This window comes from Armigeres subalbatus, chromosome 1, assembly GCF_024139115.2.
Source record: "Armigeres subalbatus isolate Guangzhou_Male chromosome 1, GZ_Asu_2, whole genome shotgun sequence".
NCBI classification, from domain to species: domain Eukaryota; kingdom Metazoa; phylum Arthropoda; class Insecta; order Diptera; family Culicidae; genus Armigeres; species Armigeres subalbatus.
Genome location: NC_085139.1, coordinates 50,845,545 through 50,863,309, shown reverse-complemented (window position 1 = coordinate 50,863,309; position 17,765 = coordinate 50,845,545). Strand labels below are relative to the sequence as shown.

At 38.0% G+C, this 17,765-nt stretch overlaps 1 protein-coding gene across 3 annotated transcripts in view; it reads left to right on the top strand.

The window, feature by feature from the left end:
* The window catches only part of LOC134208388 (uncharacterized), a 79,962-nt gene extending 63,598 nt beyond the window's left edge, over window positions 1–16,364 (top strand). For 2 of the 3 annotated variants that reach the window (XM_062684375.1, XM_062684374.1), the window contains exons 2-3: window positions 14,983–15,334; window positions 15,396–16,364. In XM_062684375.1, the coding sequence (XP_062540359.1) occupies window positions 14,985–15,334; window positions 15,396–16,122 (1,077 nt within the window). In that variant the 5' untranslated portion in view covers window positions 14,983–14,984 and the 3' untranslated portion in view covers window positions 16,123–16,364. Of the gene's footprint in view, window positions 1–14,740; window positions 14,827–14,982; window positions 15,335–15,395 lie in introns of those variants that run through there. The other variant, XM_062684376.1, reaches the window with a different exon arrangement.
* Window positions 16,365–17,765: the final 1,401 nt, after the last annotated feature.

Genomic DNA, 17,765 nt, shown 5'->3' with positions numbered 1-17,765 from the left:
ATCAATTAAAGTTCTGCTGTGCTGAGAAATACGTGTGTAATCGAAGACCTTTTGTTTCAAATCAAAAAAGTCTGCTAACCGTTTCAAATGATTCGAATTATGGATGTCACACCAATTGATATTAAAATCGCCAGCGAGTATATTTAATTTACTAGGATCTATGAATATCTCCAACCAGTTCTCCAAAATTTCAACAAATCGCTGGTCATTTGAACTGGGAGAGTGATATAAAACTCCATAGTTACCCATCTTCATGCCACGTTCAACTGCAATGCCTAAGAACCAGTTACCATCACAAACTTCGTTCAATTGAAGCTTGAATTGAACCGATTCTTTGACATAAATAGCAACACCGCCAGTGTGTCTTGAATGTGATAAACAAGCAGCTACACTGTAACCCGGGATACTGTACTGTTCGAAAGAATCACTGTCAACGATATGCGTTTCAGATAAAAAGACTAAAATGGACGTTTATCTTCTACAAGCTGACGTAATGCAACGTAGTTTGTAGAGAGACCTGCAATGTTCAAATACAAAATATCGAATTTATTTACATTCATACTAGAACTTGGTTGCTATTCATTGAAATGTAAGCTGCTCTTTTTGCGATCAACAAATCTTTTTATACACTTTGCATTCAGTACTGAACGCTCCGTGTTTAACGTCCAAATCCGTTTTACGTTCTTGATGCATCTTATTACAATTAACACATTTCAATACAGATGACGTGCATTCAGATGTCTTGTGAGGTCCACTGCACTTAGAGCACGCGATAGCGTTTTGCAATCTGTGCTCATGTGCCCAAATTCTCCACATTGGAAACACCTAAGAATACTAATCTCAGGAACAACAAGGCACCGATCAAACCTTATATTTACTTTCTTCGCGGTCAACAAACAGCTATGACTGTCTTTATCGACTTCAATCACAACGTTGTACTTGTTGTATTTGAAACGAGGATTTTCAAACACCCGTATTACTTTTTACATCATTGATAGCGATGTCTTCATTCTGATCTTTTAAAATCTGAATGAAGTCATCGGAGGAAAGTTTCTCGCTCATGCCCATCACTTTTAACCTTGGCACCGATGAGGGAACAACAGCATTGTAATTTTCACCCAACTCGCTTTGAATGCCTTCTTTCACAACATTAATACTATATCCTGTTGCACACTCAGCAATAATAGAGCCGTTTTTCCTGTTTCTAAAGTTACTGATTTTGTGTGTTTTTGGATCTAATTTGGTGGTCAAAAATTTCCGAGTATCATCGCTACTCTGGTTGGACTCTTTCGGTTTTATCACTATAACCGGACGAGCCTTACGAACAACCTTCACATCATTAGCGGTCGTACTTTTTGTCTTAGCTTTATTACTACTATTACTTTTCATCCCAGTGCACTTCTTCTTAACAATATCCGCGAAACTAACCTTTTCATTAAAACATCATCAGACGCGTCGTCTGCTTCCTGAACCTTTCGCTTTTACCTCTGGGATTAAGTGCCGACTCCGAAGTCGAACGAGATGAACCTTGCATTACATTCATTGCATCTAGTTTACTGCGCGCATCAAATTGTAAAAATGAACCTTTCATATTTTCCAACTCATTTCCAATTAAATCCCGAAAACCAGAGACTGCATTGTCTAAGGCATTTTGTACCTTTTTCCCCAATTGCTCCGTCCCGTCTTTCAACGCGATGTTTATCTGAGCAGCAATATTGTCTCGAATACCACCGATCGAATCAGAGAGTGAAGAAATCTTCTTCATCTCTTCTTCCAACTTTTGTGTGTTCGAGAACAGAATATTCTGCTCGCCACAACACTGGCTTGATAAACATTGATCACACTTGAACACAACATTTACATTCTCCGTGACCAGCTTTGCCAATGGTTTGGTCATGGAAGTGCACTTGTAGTGGTACACTTTAGCGCAACCACAACCCGAACTACTCATAGGCAAATCGCTGGGCAGGACCCCCATACCGCACTCACTGCACTCAACCATCTCGCTACTACCTTTACACTGCTCAAACTGTACCAATGCAGACGACACAAAACACAAAGAAACAATAAAGGCGCAAAAATGTTACCGGCCGCCAGCTGCTGCTGGGGCAGAAAAACCACAATTAAACGAAAATAACCAGCAGCGACAACCTGTCGGCTAGTTATTTCGATGCAGAAAACACTTGGGCACGCAAAGGAAATGTATTTCCCGCGGCACTTGATCAATTTCACACGTTAATTGATTTTTATTTATAACTGCACTGCAGAAACAAACTACACCGTTCACTGTTTCACCAAATATCAAACCAAATATCCTTGTGGTGACATCAAATGATCGAGAAATTCAATTTCGGTTGTCTTGTAGATGCATTTTTCATGGTTCAACAAGACGTTTCAGTTTTTCAACGCTACTAAAACTTTTTCCAGCGCGCAATCGTGTTCTTGTGCAATCGTCCCAAAAATTATTATATCATCGATGAAATTAACGACATTTTCGCAATCAGACAGAATTTGCTCCATTACCCGTTGGAACATTTCTGGTGCGCACGATATACCAAACATGAGCCTTTTATATCTAAACATACCTTTATGTATGAATAAATGTTGTGGAAAATTGTAGGATGATTAATCTAATGCAATCTATCATTCAAGTTTATGATTATGTTGAATACCTCAAAAATCTGACAATTTTATTAAACCATCAGTTAACATTACCTGAAGGAAAGTATCTTTGATCCCTAGTCTGCTGAAAATATTATGTTCTCGTTGTACCTACTGCCTTGTTTTTCGCGCCACATGTCCGTCCACATAAAGCCATAAATTACCGTTATCCTTAACGATGGTCACCAAATGTGATACCATACCACACACCAGTAGTGATGGGCAAAACGGTTCATTCAGGTGAGCCGCTCTGAACCAAGCGTTCACTTAAATGAGCCGACTCATTTGAACGCTCGTTAGTTCATTCAAATAAACTGAACTCCCGGCGGTTTGAGCGATACATCATTCAAATTATCGGAGATCATTTTTAATTTGAACTTCTAGTAACTTCTTGATTTATCACTAATTTCTATTGGCTTTATTGCTGTTTTGTTTTATTTCGTTTTCCGTGCTCCATTTTAATTTGAACGATTTAAAGATGAACGGAGTTTAAAAGTGTTTAACGGAGTTTAAAAAGTGTTCAAATTAGAAAGGCCAAATTAATGTTGTTGATATTTCTTTCAAATGAAGAAAATACACTCTAGAGCCTTTTTTATATCTTGCGTATTCAGCTATATTCGATTTTATGTTGAATATCATTTACAAGAAACCAATTTAAAGGAATTCTAAATACCAAGTAGGTATTAAAACAACAATGAAATAGTGGTTTATTCTTCGATGTCCTCACCCAACCAGCGGATGTCTGATTTTAATACAGTTCTATATAAGAGCCTTGCAGAAACTGTTTAATAATTTGGCGTATACAATTGCGGAAGATTTTAATACAGTTGTTGTATTGAAATCTAACAGATTTGTATTATTTAATTTGTATTGTATATGCCAAAATTTTATACAATAATTGTCAGATTTGATTTTTGGGTGGTGTTTTAATAATTGTACCTGCTTTTGAATTGTGTTTTCCCGTTAAAAAAAAAATCGCTCAATCGAAAAACCTATATTTTGAAACCGTCAATTCAACTATTTTTAAATAAAAAATCAAATAAGTGCTTGGGCTTGGCATCCGATTTTAAATCAACAAATTTACTCGTCCAGCCTTTTTTTTCAGTTTTTGTTTTCGATTTTTAAAATAACTAACGACTTAAAAAAAGGGTTAGTTGGGTAAGTTGGCCTTAAAAGAATCAAAGAATTGACTGAGGCAATAAAACGAGATACAATGTTTGACGGGAAAGGTCAATTATCGATCCCTGTTTCAAATCGAGGATCCAGAAATACGGACTGCGCTTCCAGTTCATTAATTTCAAGGCCAGAAAATGATGAGGAGTATGTAAAAAAGTAGGAGAATATGTGCTGGCTCCCGAACAAACAAACAGCAAATTTCAAAATTAAGCGGTTGATCGAGTGACACAGTGTTTTTTATTTGAGTCGCGGTTCATTTGAGAGCCGCGGCTCAAATTTAGAGAGCCATGGTTTGAACGCTTTTTCTTGCTAACCGGTTCAAACGAACGGCTCGTGAGCGTTCGCCCATCTCTACACACCAGGAAGCTGCACCAGTGACGGGTTCTATGATGTCGATATCCAGAAGTTGTGACAACTTTTCTTCGATCTTCGGCAGTAGCGCAATCGGTGGTCGTCTCACTCTTTGGGTTTCAGAGTTTCAGGTTCAGACAGACAGAAATTCATTTTTATGTATATAGATGAACAAAATCCTACGACAGAGTATTCAAAATGTGCCAAGGCTTGCGCAAAGTGACTAACGGATAAGAGCAATGAACCAACTTCCTCTCTTGATAAATCGACAGAATTCTAACCCCGGTGTGCCGCTTGAATAAGGCAATGAACGGACTAAAGTAATCTTACCGTGCCTGGAACAAAAAACTGATGCAGAATAAGTTTGGGCTGACCGAGTTGAAATACGACCCTGGTACATGACTGACTCGACACACATAATAGCAGGACGCATTGTTTGTTTTCTTACAGCGTCTTCTTTAACAGACTTATTACAGACATTTTTTGTAAAATTTCGTTAAGTTTTGAAATAATTCTAACAATTGAAAGCTGAAAGAAGAAACCAAATTTTTTACACTTATTCGTCCATTTGAGTGGCCATTTCATAATTTCTATTGCATCCCGAGTTATTTTTCTATTCTATTACATCATCTGCCTTACAACTATCCTACATTTCTCGGATGAGTGAAATTAAATGCAATTGGGTAAATTGGTGTTCTTTTTAATTACCTAAAATTTTCGATGAAATCCACCCCATTTTCTCTCTACCATTTAAAGTTTATCTTGACTTTGAAGGCAGGCAGCATTTTTAGAGCCTTCTCAATGTAAAGCTTTATAATACCATATCTTAGCCGAAAGTGCGATAGTAGTATACGACAGTAGTATACGTAGTATACGTAGATAATGCCATACTAATATACTCGAATGACAGTAGTTGGACGGTTTGGTGGCAAGTGGCAAGTTCCAATAATATTGCTTTCATTGATTTACTGGTATGCAATGGTGATGCCTTTGGTAAAACTATTCAATTTAACCCCACAGCCCCCTATTCTACAATCTGAGTATGTGAAAATAAGACTAGCGACAGTCGCACATAGGGGTATTTCACCATTCAAGCCGGAATAAAGTTAAATTTTCAAAATTGTCCTAGAGCAGTCTAAATATGTCTCAAACTTCTCTGAATAGTAGACGAGCCACTCCTAGTACTAGGTTTTCTATTTAGGTTTAAAGTTTTACCACTACACTTCTAGAAAGTTAGAGGTTTTTCATTGAGGAAATTACCGGTTTTCTCTGTTGAATTTGATTACGTTCGGTATGTTTAATTATGGTCAAATATTTGTCACAGTAATCCACAGATCAGTACATACCATGAAAAAGTAGGCAAAATAGTATCATGAAAACGTGTTTTTTGACAAGAATAAATTATTCTGAATAGAAATACAAAAGAGTAATTCGAAGTCCATTTTTGAGCTAAAACTAGTTAATGTTCCTCATATTTTCAAAACGCATAAAACACTTATTCGATGATATTCGGTAATATTTCAGTATAGAGAGGACGCATTTATGTCTATATTTTAGGATCCCGAAGAAAAATCTTGCGCAAATTTGCGCCATTTTGAAAGCGGATGTTTTTAGTTTGGTACTGTATTTAAGGCATTTATGACCTATATCATACATTCATCATCCCTATGAAAAGAGGAAGAGTCATAGAGCAATTTTCATGACACCATCTTTTAGCTCTATGTTTCCCCTTGCAAACACACATAGTTGAACTGATTTCGGTAGAAGCGATGACGAGAACGAATTAATTGAAATTATCAATGTTTTTCAGGGTTTCAAAGGGTAAAGCACATGGGTCAAAAAGTGAAAATTAAGAAAAATGTTATTTCAGCTAAATTATCATTACAGTATCATAAAATAAGGTGAAATATAGCAGTTTGAGAGATAAAATAATTTATTCCGGCTAGATTGCAAAAATACCCCTATGTGAGTCGTTTGGCCGCTGCACGTGGATACGGCCAGACAAAAAACCCAACATGCAAACACGGTTTTGCACTCGTACCTTCTCGTTTTTTTTTCTGTTTTTCACTTTTTGGTAAGCAAATTGTGCAATATTGTTTTTATGTTATTGCTCTCGTGTGGACCCTGAGCGATGAAGTTATTGCAACAGCGAGCACACTTCGCGATAAAATGTGCTAACGTATGTCACTGTCGACAAAATTGTGTTTCGACTAATATGAGTAATGCAATATTCAGATCAATGAAAGCAATATAAATTGTTCAGGCTTTTTGGCTGATCCTAATATAATAATAATAATGGAATCAAATTGTATTGCTACCACGCTCTGGATATATAGGCAAATAGAATCCTTCTATTTATTAACCCTTCCCAGACATACATCCATTCAATTCTGAGGTGGATCAGATAGCAAACTCATCGGTCAACTAAAACCAAATCCTTCCACCAAACACAGCAAGCGTTCAAATCCGGAAAAAAATATAGGGTAAGGGAGGTATTTTGGACCACCAGTTCGACGGCTCATATTTTGGACCACTGAGTTCAAATTCCTCTTGGTGGTCCAAAATAAGAGCTCCCGTAAGGGTGGTCCAAAATACATCCTTTACCCTAAGTAGCAAAAAAAACTCTAATAGGAAGAAAAAAGAAAGAACGAATTTTAAAGCATAATATGCATATTTTTCGTGTCATTTTTCTTAGTTCCATTCCCACTCGTGTTTTAATTTTGGCATTTCAGCGTGGGTGTGGAAAAATAGATAGGGGCATGCAGTATTTAGGTCTTATACTGTTGATCATGTTCTTAATACGACTAAAGAACCGAATTATAGTTATTTTATCGGCTCAATGCTTACTAGGGTTGTCATGTAACTACTGTTCTAGTGTTGCTTTCTATTATAGCACCAAATGAGTGTTACAATGGATTTAAAGCACCCATTTAATCACTTTTACATTAACTGTAAAACTAGGTATTATGATCCGGAATTGCAAAAAAAAATTTCAAACGGTTCTGACAGAGCGATTTTGGAAAAAAAAAACAAAAAGCTGTGCATATTTACATTGTGTTATTGAATCGCGCATAAAAAATTCTACTCCTCCGCTCATTTTTAATCGCAACGAAAAATAAGCGCCAGATAGTCGCCTAAGAAAAACATACCTCCAGAAAAAACTGCTTGGATGTTTTTGAAAATTTGTCCGCCACGTGGTGGATTGTTACGATGAATGCTTGATATCTCGTGCTATTGGTACTGCGAATAAATTTTACACATCTGTGAAAGGCTTGGAAAATGATCACGAAAGTTGTCATTTTGTCGCAAGGCACAATATATTTACTCAGGGCCGGATTTAGCCGGAAGGGGGCCCCGGGGCCGACAGTATGTGGGGGCCCCAAAATGTACAAAATAGGTTGGTTTTGGTACATAAGATTTGTGGGGGCCCGGGGCCATGCCCCCCCCCCCTAAATCAGGCCCTGTATTTACTTATCGATTATATTATTTTTGTACATTTGAATCACTTCTTCGATCGTTCTGTGAACCATTTAAATATCAAGAAAATGCTTTTTTTTTAAATAATTTGCAGATCCACCGCGTAGCTATCAAATATTTTGATATTCAAGCATTATTCAAAAAACAATTTTCATTAGGAGAGTTTTCGTGAGAACAGATCGAAAAATATATTAGCTGAGATATGAATGTTTTGAACCATAGATATTTGCTAATCTATGAAAATTCAACAATATTTGGGCGATTAGCTCAACAATTTTGACCTTTTTCTAATCAAACTAAATCAAACTAAAGGATGTAAGTCCAGGCTGAAGCTTTATGTAACTTGAACACTGGCGGGGCCATAGTTTTGGAAATGGTGGGGCACCACCATTTTTGGCGTAATTGGTTAATTTATGATTTAGCTTCAGTGGATAGAACTATAATGGAGGGCCTAATCTGCCAAGCGCGGGGTTTGAATCCAAAGAATAATGAGAAAATCTTTCATTTATCATGTCTGTACATGATGTACCATGTACTATGTACCATGAGAGACGCTTTTCGGTAGCTGCTACGATAATGAACTGATTCGGGGAGCTACAGCCCATGATAAATTTCTTTTAATAGGCCCCAATTTCGGAGGATACCTGTTCTGATGATGCATTTCAAATAGCTTTACACAACTGTGCGTAAAAAAAAGGTCCCCAACATAAAAAGAGCAAGAATAAAGCGTTTTATCAAACCCCCTCGGTGGGGGCCGCCTATCCGTATCAGTTTTTTCCAACTTGTATAAAAGCAATAGTGATCGATCTTGTGCCAGGCACTGAATTCCAACGCATGATAAGCGGAAAGGGATTAACCATAAACGCGGAGCTCGAACCGTTTTCGTTTATGTGCGAAAATCCTGACCTTGTGACAATCAACGGTTCAGCAGAACCACAGTTGAGGATAAACCTGTAAGAATTGAGTCCCTGAGGAAGGTCCCAAACGGACCGAAACGTTGGACATGATTAAATAACAGTGTTTTGATTTTGTCAAGACTGAAAAGCCATCTCCGAAGCATTGAACTACAGTCGAAATTATTAACTTGTATACGAGTGCGATAGTTTTGTTTTCATGGCTTGTTATGACTTGAAGAGTTTTTTTTATCGTTGTTCGTTATTATCTATTGAGAGCGATTTCTGCAAACCCTGGCCAAAAGATAAATAAGTTTTAAAAAATATCAGAAACTTTCAATATTACGAAATTTGAATTCCATTTTATCGTCTATAAAATATTCAATAATTTATTGACTCTAGGAATTTTTTGTGATGTTTTTTTTTCAAAAACTTGTAATTCCTTACTTGAGAATATAAAAAAAGTACGACAATGGATAAACTGTGATCGCGACATTTTTCTAACAAGTAATTACAGCTTCAAAACTGAGTTTAGCTGCTGTCCAGTTTTCGGATGTTCTCAAGAACTCCTAGGGAATTAAACACGATTTTTCCAGACACTTGCAAGACTAATTCCAGAAATTCCTGCAGGAACACTTTCGAAAATTATTTCGGAAATTCCTTCAGATTCCATCGGAAGATCCATTCCCTCGAAACTTTGTCCAGTAATTCCTCCGGAATCTCCTTAGGAATTTCCGATCGAATTCCTAACGGAATTTTCAAAGAACTTTATGAATGAACTTCTGATATTCTTAAATTCCTCCAACTATTGCTTCGGACATTCTTCCGAGAATTCTTTCTAAATTTCTTCTAGGGATTTCTTCGGGAAATCTCCAGGAAATTACTTCGGAAATAAACCCAGAAATTCCTTTCGAAATTCCTCAATTCAAAGAAGGAATTCTTAGAAAATATCGAAAATTTCTTCGGAAATTTCTCTACGAATTCTTCATAAATTCTTTTCGGAATTCCTTTGAAATTCCTTTAATTTTTTTCAAGTTTTCTAAGGTAAATCATTTGGAGATTCCTTCCCAAGTAACATTTTGAGTATTATAACGCTCTTGAAGAACATAATTTACTGTTCAAAAGTGTTACAAATCAGTATAAAACGAAAATGTTACTAGGGTTCAGGAATACCTGCAGAAATTTAACTCGATATTTTCTCTTGCTCGATAAAATTCAAAGTCCCTTGAATCTAGCATACTGCGTTCCCTCCAAAAGTCGATATCTCCCTTACTCGTTATTCTCTACGTCGAAGTAATTTCTCAATACATTTTCACCTGGCTAAATCAATGTTTTCAGAATCAGTTCAGATGGACGATATATAGTTAGAAGTTAGAAGTGGGAACTGATAAGTGAGAAGTGAGAAATTAGAAGTTAGACGTGAGAAATGAGAAGTGAAAAATTAGAAGATAGAAGTAAGAAGTGAAAAGTGAGAAGTGAGAAGTTAGAATTGTGAAATTCGGAGTGCGAAGTGAGTAGAAGTAAGTGCAGTGAAAAGAAAGAAATGGAAAGTGAAAAGTGAAAAGTTAGAAGTGGAAAGTGATAAATGAGAAATCAGAAACGAGATATAAGAGACTATGAATGAGAACTGAACATTGAAAAATGAGAAGTGAGAAATGCGAAGTGAGATGTGCGAAGTGAAAAATGAATAGTGAGAAGTGAAAAGTGAAAAGTAAGAAGTGAGAAATTCGAAGTGTGATATGAGAAGTGAGAAATGACAGGTGAGAAATGAGAAGTGAGAAGTGCCAAGTAAGAAATGAGAAGTGATTAGAGAAGAGTGATTAATGAGAAATGATCAGTGAGAAGTGAGAATTGAGAAATTCAAAATGCAGAACAGTAGTTAAAAGTGCGAAATGAATAGTCAAAAGTTATTAGTGAAATGCGAGAAGTGGAAAGTGGAATATGAGAAGTGATAAGTGTGAAGAAGTGAGAAGAAATTAGATGTGTGAAGTGGGTAGTAAAAAGTGAGTTATGGGAAGAGTGAGATGAGAAGCAAGATGTGCGAAGAGAAAAGTGCTGATAAGAGAGAAATGAGGATTGAAAAATGAGTTGTGAGAATTTGGGTTCTTCCTTCTTCTTTTGTCTTATATCTCTCCACTCACTTCTCACTATTCAACATATCGCTTCCATTTTCACTCCTTGCTTCTGTTTATCTCACTACTCATATTGTACTTTTCACTTCGAAACTATCACATCTCACTTCTTACTTACACTTCTCACCACTCACTTCTCATTTCTTACTTTCCACTACTTACATGTTACTGCACACATCTCAATACTCAATACTCACTCCCATTTCGCAGTACTAACTTCTCACTACTTTGTACTCATTTCGAACATCTTATTTCTCCCTACGCAGTTCTCGCTGTTCACTATTTAGGAAACAAATATCAACTACTCGGCTACACGGCATTCGCCAAACGGCATTTGGTTCCTTTTCTCGATACCTCTCTAACCCGATGGTGCTTCCAAAATCGAGTAAGGGGGAGTTCACTGAACTTCTGAAATTTTGGAATTTCATAAGACATTTATTTGAGATATGTTTTAGGAATTCCTGCAAAAATTCTTTTGGGAAACTTACGCCAGGAATTCCTTTTGACTTTTGTACAGGGATTCCTTAAAGAAAATCTCTGGAAAGGCCTTTGTAAATTTCTCCGGAAACTTATTAAAAATTTCACCAGGAAATCCTTTTAGTTAAACTATTCAAAATACCTTCCAGAAATAGAAATTATTTATTGTTGGTAGAATTTTTCGGGAAAATTTATTTATTAAAATGAAACAGAAAATACTAATTAAATTTTCGGATGAGTTTTTTTTTAGTTTTATTTATTTTATAGGCTCGAGGCGCCATTAGGCATTACATAGCCGAAATCTTGGAAACTAATTATAGTTATAAACATTATTTAGTGCTTTTACGAGCTGTTTTCTTCGGCCGTAGCTCCATAGAGCTTGATGTTGCGAACTGCGCCCGTCTTTGACTTGCTTTGTCCTTTTTTTGGCAGTGCGTCGATCATATCCGAAAGTTTTGAAATATTTTCCCTGAAGTTCTCCAACCCTAGCTGTTCTGCAGTTTCGTCAATCTCCTTCAAATGTTGGTCTTCCGTATCTTCTATTGTAACTGGAAATTTGGTTACCATTTTGTCCTGTTCTACTTGTGCTGCTAGCTCCGTGTCCGTTTCATATTGCAAATTTTCTTCCTCCGCTATTTCAATTACGTCTTCCTCGATGTCTATTGCCTGCGGCAGCACTGCTGTTCCCGACTAAACCACACCAGCATATGTTGTAGCATGAGTTTTTCGATGCTTCTGTGGACAAGAATTCCTTCTGTGTCCCTCCAATTGGCATAAAAAGCATTTTTCTTTTAATCCATCGTAGTATACCTTTGCTTCCCAATTCGAAATTTTCAACGCTCGTTTTCAATCTCCATATACTTAGAGGAGTACCCCAGTATTTAAATGGTCTAAACCAAGTTTCGCTGGAAATTTTTCACGAATTAGACGATGAATCTTTCCGAACGACCCGAGCACTGTAGCTAAATCCGAATCACCAACTTCCGGAGGAACATCAAACACTCGCACGTAATGGACTGTGATTCCTGCATCTATCATACGTAGCTCCACAACTCTGCCACTTGAATACTGAAAATCAACAGCATCAGCATTCTGTTGCAAGGCATCTCCCATTGGCATTTCAGACTTAAACTTGATGTTTAAGCTTCGGTCTGATCCCATTTTATAAACAGTCTCCATTTCTGCTAAGTTGGCATCTAACTGCTTGAGAAAACTGGCAATTTCGACCCATGATGGCCGTGGTGACCCAGACGGGAATTTCAACTTGACGGTGTTGCAAATTGTCCGTCCACTCATATTGCAAATAATTTCAACGACCAGCGAAAGGAACGCAGGCAATGGGCCGTATGAAAAGAGATTTGAACAATACGTAGGTATAGAAATATGAATCTATCTGCGTTGGAGCTTTAGCACTATCCAGTGTCACTGATGGATCCGATACATCCGACGGTGGTGAGCGCAGGATTACAACTTTCGGATGAGTTTCTGAAGAAAATTTAAAAGGAATTTCGAAATGAATTTCAGGAGAAAAAAAATCGAAAGAATTTCTAAAGAAGTTTCAAATGAATCCAAAAAATTTCTTCCTAAAATTTCGGAGGGATTTCTTCAGGAATTACTGGAAAAAAATCTTAAATGCTGATATCTTAATAATAATTGCTGAAGAAATTGCGGAAGTAATTTCTTCAAAACAAATTCGAAAGAATTTCTAAACTTGCTCAGGAATTCCTAAAGCAATTTCCAAAAGAATTGATAAAGAAATTTCCGAAGGAATTCTTCTAAAGGAATTTCGGAAGGTTTTCCTGAAACAATTTCCGCAGGCAGGTATTTGCGAAGCATTTTCCGTAGGAATTCCGACTAGAATCTCAAAAAAAAAAATCTTCAAAGGAATTTCCGAAGAAATTTCTAAAAGAATTTCCGAAGACACTCCTGAAAGAATTCGTTAAGGAATTCGAAGGAATTTCTGAAAGAATTTCCGAAGAAATTCCCAAGACGTAAGGATTCCGTAAGAATTTATCTATGGTATGATATTCCTATATAGGATTTTTTTAAATGAATTCCTTGGTGAAATTTTGAATGAATATGAAGAATTCCTTCGTTGATTTTTCCAAGAAATATCTTCCATTTCCAAAAGAATTTCTGGATCTATCTTCGAAGTTTTTTCCTGAGAATTTTCAAAAAGAATTTATGGAAGAAATTCTGAAAGAATTCTTGCGGAAATGCCCCATTCCGGCAGCCGAGGGAATTGATTTTCCAATGGAATTCCTGGAAGAATTTATGGAAGTATTGCTATTTTTGGAGGAATTTCCGAATGATTTCGTAAGGAATTTTTGAAGGTATTTTTTTCCTGTCATAAGACGAGTTTAAACAATCCCATTGAATTCCACCACTTAATTGTATCCTGACAGATACGTATTTCGACCTCAACAGTAAGGCCGTCTTCAGTGTCTTGTACTTGACTCGACTTGACAAGTACAAGACACTGAAGACGGCCTTACTGTTGAGGTCGAAATACGTATCTGTCAGGATACAATTAAGTGGTGGAATTCAATGGGATTGTTTAAACTCGTCTTATGACAGGTGAAAGCATTCCACTAAAAAGCTCAAAATAATTTTCTTATCAAAATGGTATTTTTTTATTAATTTGCGGAGAACTTTAAAGAAAATGTTGAGGCATTTTAAAACCAATCCCTGGAGGAATTTCCGATAGATTACTTAGAGAAATTTACGATGGAATTCTAATGACTAACAGAATTTATTTCAATAGGTATTTTTTACGAAAAAAATGTTTGGAGGATTTTTTGAACGAACTTTTGGATGAAGTCATCAAATATCTGGATGAGTACTCAAAGAAATTTTTGAAGAAATTTCCGTAGCAACTCCTGAAGGAAATTCCCAAGGAACTCTTAATGTATCCAAAGGAGTATAATTATAGATCGACTACAATCCCAATAATTTGTTTTTCTTGGCATGAAGTCTTAATAACTAATTGCACGCAAGCCTTTTGCATTTAATCCTAAATCGTGAAGTACACGTGTCCCTAAAGTGGATGTATTTTTCGAAGTTCATTCGTGATCCCAATTTCAACTAAACTCATATATTCAGAAGCAGCTGGTCCTCTGCACCAAACTAACTGGAGACTTACCGAAAAGTGATAGTAAGTTTCCACATATGTAAGCCAACCAAGAAGCCAGCAGTCTCATAAAAAAAAGCTAACAATAATATTGCAACCATCTCCATTGCTCTCAACCTCGTTCGTTCCGGAGCTTAGCCGGAGCATTTCGGTATCCATGTTCGTCGCCAATATACTCAAGAGCATGCACTTAAACCCAATTGCACACATGGTTACACCCCGTACTAATCACCGTCCCATACTCGACTTCACCCCTAAAGTAGGTAACTCATTTCACGGGAACTGATTCCGGCCAAGAGCTTGGGGAAACAAAACTGAAGATAGCTCATTAATGTAATCGTTTCCCCTCTGACGATCTCGCTCTCTCCCTGCTGGTCCGAGCGCTAGCCATGCGATTGAGACCCCATCGCCGTACATGCTTTTGTAGTTAGTCACTTTTTTGTGGGCATCGTTGTTGCACCTCAGCCGATAAGCGTTGGTATTGCTGGGCGGTTGACTTGCCTGGTCGAGCTGCAAAGCTGTGAGAAATGTAATTGAGCAAACCGTCTAATGAGTTTTTGCACATCTGGGTGCCTGTTCGAGCGACGATGGTGGAAAATCGTCTCCGCCACTAATTTCCATAGTCATTTGTAGAGCTCCAATAACATTACTCGTTCCTGATGTTGTTTGTTTTGTGTATTTGCAGAAATGGGTTTCTTGGTTAATCGCAGTCGGGTGCTTGATTTACGGTGGTCGTTAGCGCTGTCGTTGGTCGTGTGGGTCGCTCTGGTTCGAGGCGATGGATTTAAACTGCCGGACCAAACGGATGCAGCTATTGGAAAATCAGCCGTTGGAGCACCGGTGGTGGAACCAGCTACCGGTGAAGGTCGTCGCCAGGGAAAACACCTGCTAGACTTCATTGGACTCGGTACCGGAGGAAATGTAGATCCCTACCTGGCTCGCACTAATGCCCAGTGTTTGAATGGAGAACTCGCAGATTGCTTCAAATCGCAAGCCTTGAATACCTTCACGGACTTCTTCGCAAAGGATGTGTACCAGTAAGTAGATTTGATTTATAACTATTTTTCGAATGACCTAACAGATGTTTTCCAATTTTAGATTAACATCTGATGCCCGGATCACCCGTTTGCCGGAAACTCAACTTCGCTCGTTCCAACAAGACCCGTTCGAATACTCGGAAGAGCCCCGCCAGCTGGACTCCGAGTGGGACCAGCTCTACAAGTTCGGTCTGCGCCAACTCGAGCGTTTCGTCAAGTCCACCGCTCTCGAGTTCCAAATTCCGGATGAGGTTACCGAAGGAGGTCGCTACCAGGCCCGCTTCATCGATGAAATCTCCGACGAAATTGACGTCATCGAAGACAAGAAAGCCCCACTCTTCACCCGTCACCGACTGAAGAAAATCTTCATCCCTCTGCTGATCATCCTGAAAATCTTCAAGCTCAAGCTTCTCCTCTTCCTGCCATTGATCCTTGGGCTGGTCAGCTTCAAGAAACTGCTAGGATTCGCCGCCATCATCATTCCCGGTGTCATCGGGTACCTGAAACTGTTCCGTCCGAACCAGAGCTGTTGCTCCAATGATCTGTTCTCCAACAACTATCAACCACAGTACTCCCCGCAAGGTGTTGGATCGGTCAGCTACAATCCGTTCAAACCCTACCAGAACCAGTACTCCAGGCCGGAGCCCAACTTCGCTGCTCCATATGGAAACTACTATAGGGATGGCCATGATCTGAAGGAAGGAGGAGTCAAATTCGGCGATGAGCAAGCCTACCAGGGATACTCCGAATACCGAAGCAATGATAAAGACATAAAAGCGGAAACCTAACCACTGATGTAGCAGTTAGTAGTAGCACTTTTGTATAAATTAATTTAATTCTATGTGATTCAGAGCAAGAGACAGGGTGATCGTGCGGAAGTATGTGGATGTGTGACGAAGTACCATTTATTTCTAGTTAGGAAAACCGAATGACAATACCGCGCGTAACAGTTTACCAGTTGCTACCAGTGTAAATATTTATGTTAGAAAACTAATTAAAATTGTGCTCACGGAGATAATTTGAAATGTGACCTCGTTGTTGATAATCATTGAAAGGGGTGAAACTATCACAATTCGCAATAATTGGACCTTGGGGGACTCGGTTATGCGACATAGATACTTTGTGGATTGTTAACATGAATTAAATGCATGAGAATCAGACCACATTATACAATTCGGTCCCGTCATGATCGTTGGATCCGCTTGCGGAATTAAAACAAGGCACTGTTCTGAAAAAAAAAACAGAAATTCACGCTCACCACGAGCAATATTAAAATCAAGGTCTCAAAACATGGGCCTGCGTATAGAAATATAAGGAAGCTTGAGACTGTAGATATCTTTTCACTCTAATATCAAAAATCATAATTATGATAAGAAGGCTCCTAAACCTTGCGCTCATCACGCTCAATGCAGAAGGGTAAAAAATTGCTTGAAAAATTACTTTATTATCACAGACCTGGAGATTTCCTCAAGGCGTGGATTTGTTTTGCTTTCATCAGTTGGATGTGAAAATCTCCATTCTGACCTACATACAAAAAGGGTGCTTTTTCCGCAGGAGCACTTTTTACAACGGTCCATGTCCTCGACGGTTCCGTCGTATCAGGTCTTTCGCTGTCCACCTGATGCCTCAACATAATCTGAATAAATAAAGAAAAGGATCATTCACGGCGAAACCATACTGAAGAAAAGGTGTCCGCCATTGGGCAAGAAATGGCCTGTCCGTTGAATTATGAATATGCGAAAAATATGCAAATGTGACCACACCAGCGATAATGCCAGGAATGCTGCTGTTATCCTTTAGGGATAGCGCGGGATAGCTCTCATACAATGAGAAAATTCCAACTGCTCCATTAGGCTGTGAACCCTGAATCTGTAATTGTGGAATTAAATCCCATCCAGGGGGGTTCAACCAAATGATGGAAAAGCCAAATGATGGCTCCTGATTGCTGAAAGGCGAGTTTTCCTCTGGAAAGATTTCTTTTGCTATATTTTACAGGAAAGTCACAAAAATGCAATAACGAAGAGAAAAAACTGTCAGAAGAGTAAAAGAATCAGAGGCGGGGCTGGCACTATTTTAAAGAATAGTCTGGTATGCTTCAAAGTATAAATCGGGCAAAATCTGTAATCATTGTATACAATCTTGGCATTTACATGGTTTTAATACAAGAAATGTAAGCTTTTTAGACAGATACTTTATTAAAACAAAACGAAATTGCAATGTCAAAATTCTATACAGTTTCTGTAAGATTCTTTTGCAGATCTGTATTAAGATCTGCCATCTGTTGGGTGCATGAATTACAATAATTATGACGAATCCTTCGGATATTTATGCCACATCCAAGGAGCACGAGCATGAGCATGAGCATGATTGACCACTCGCGGTTGCTTTTCCATTATTGCCGGATCAGCTGTAATTACACAAGAAACCAGCA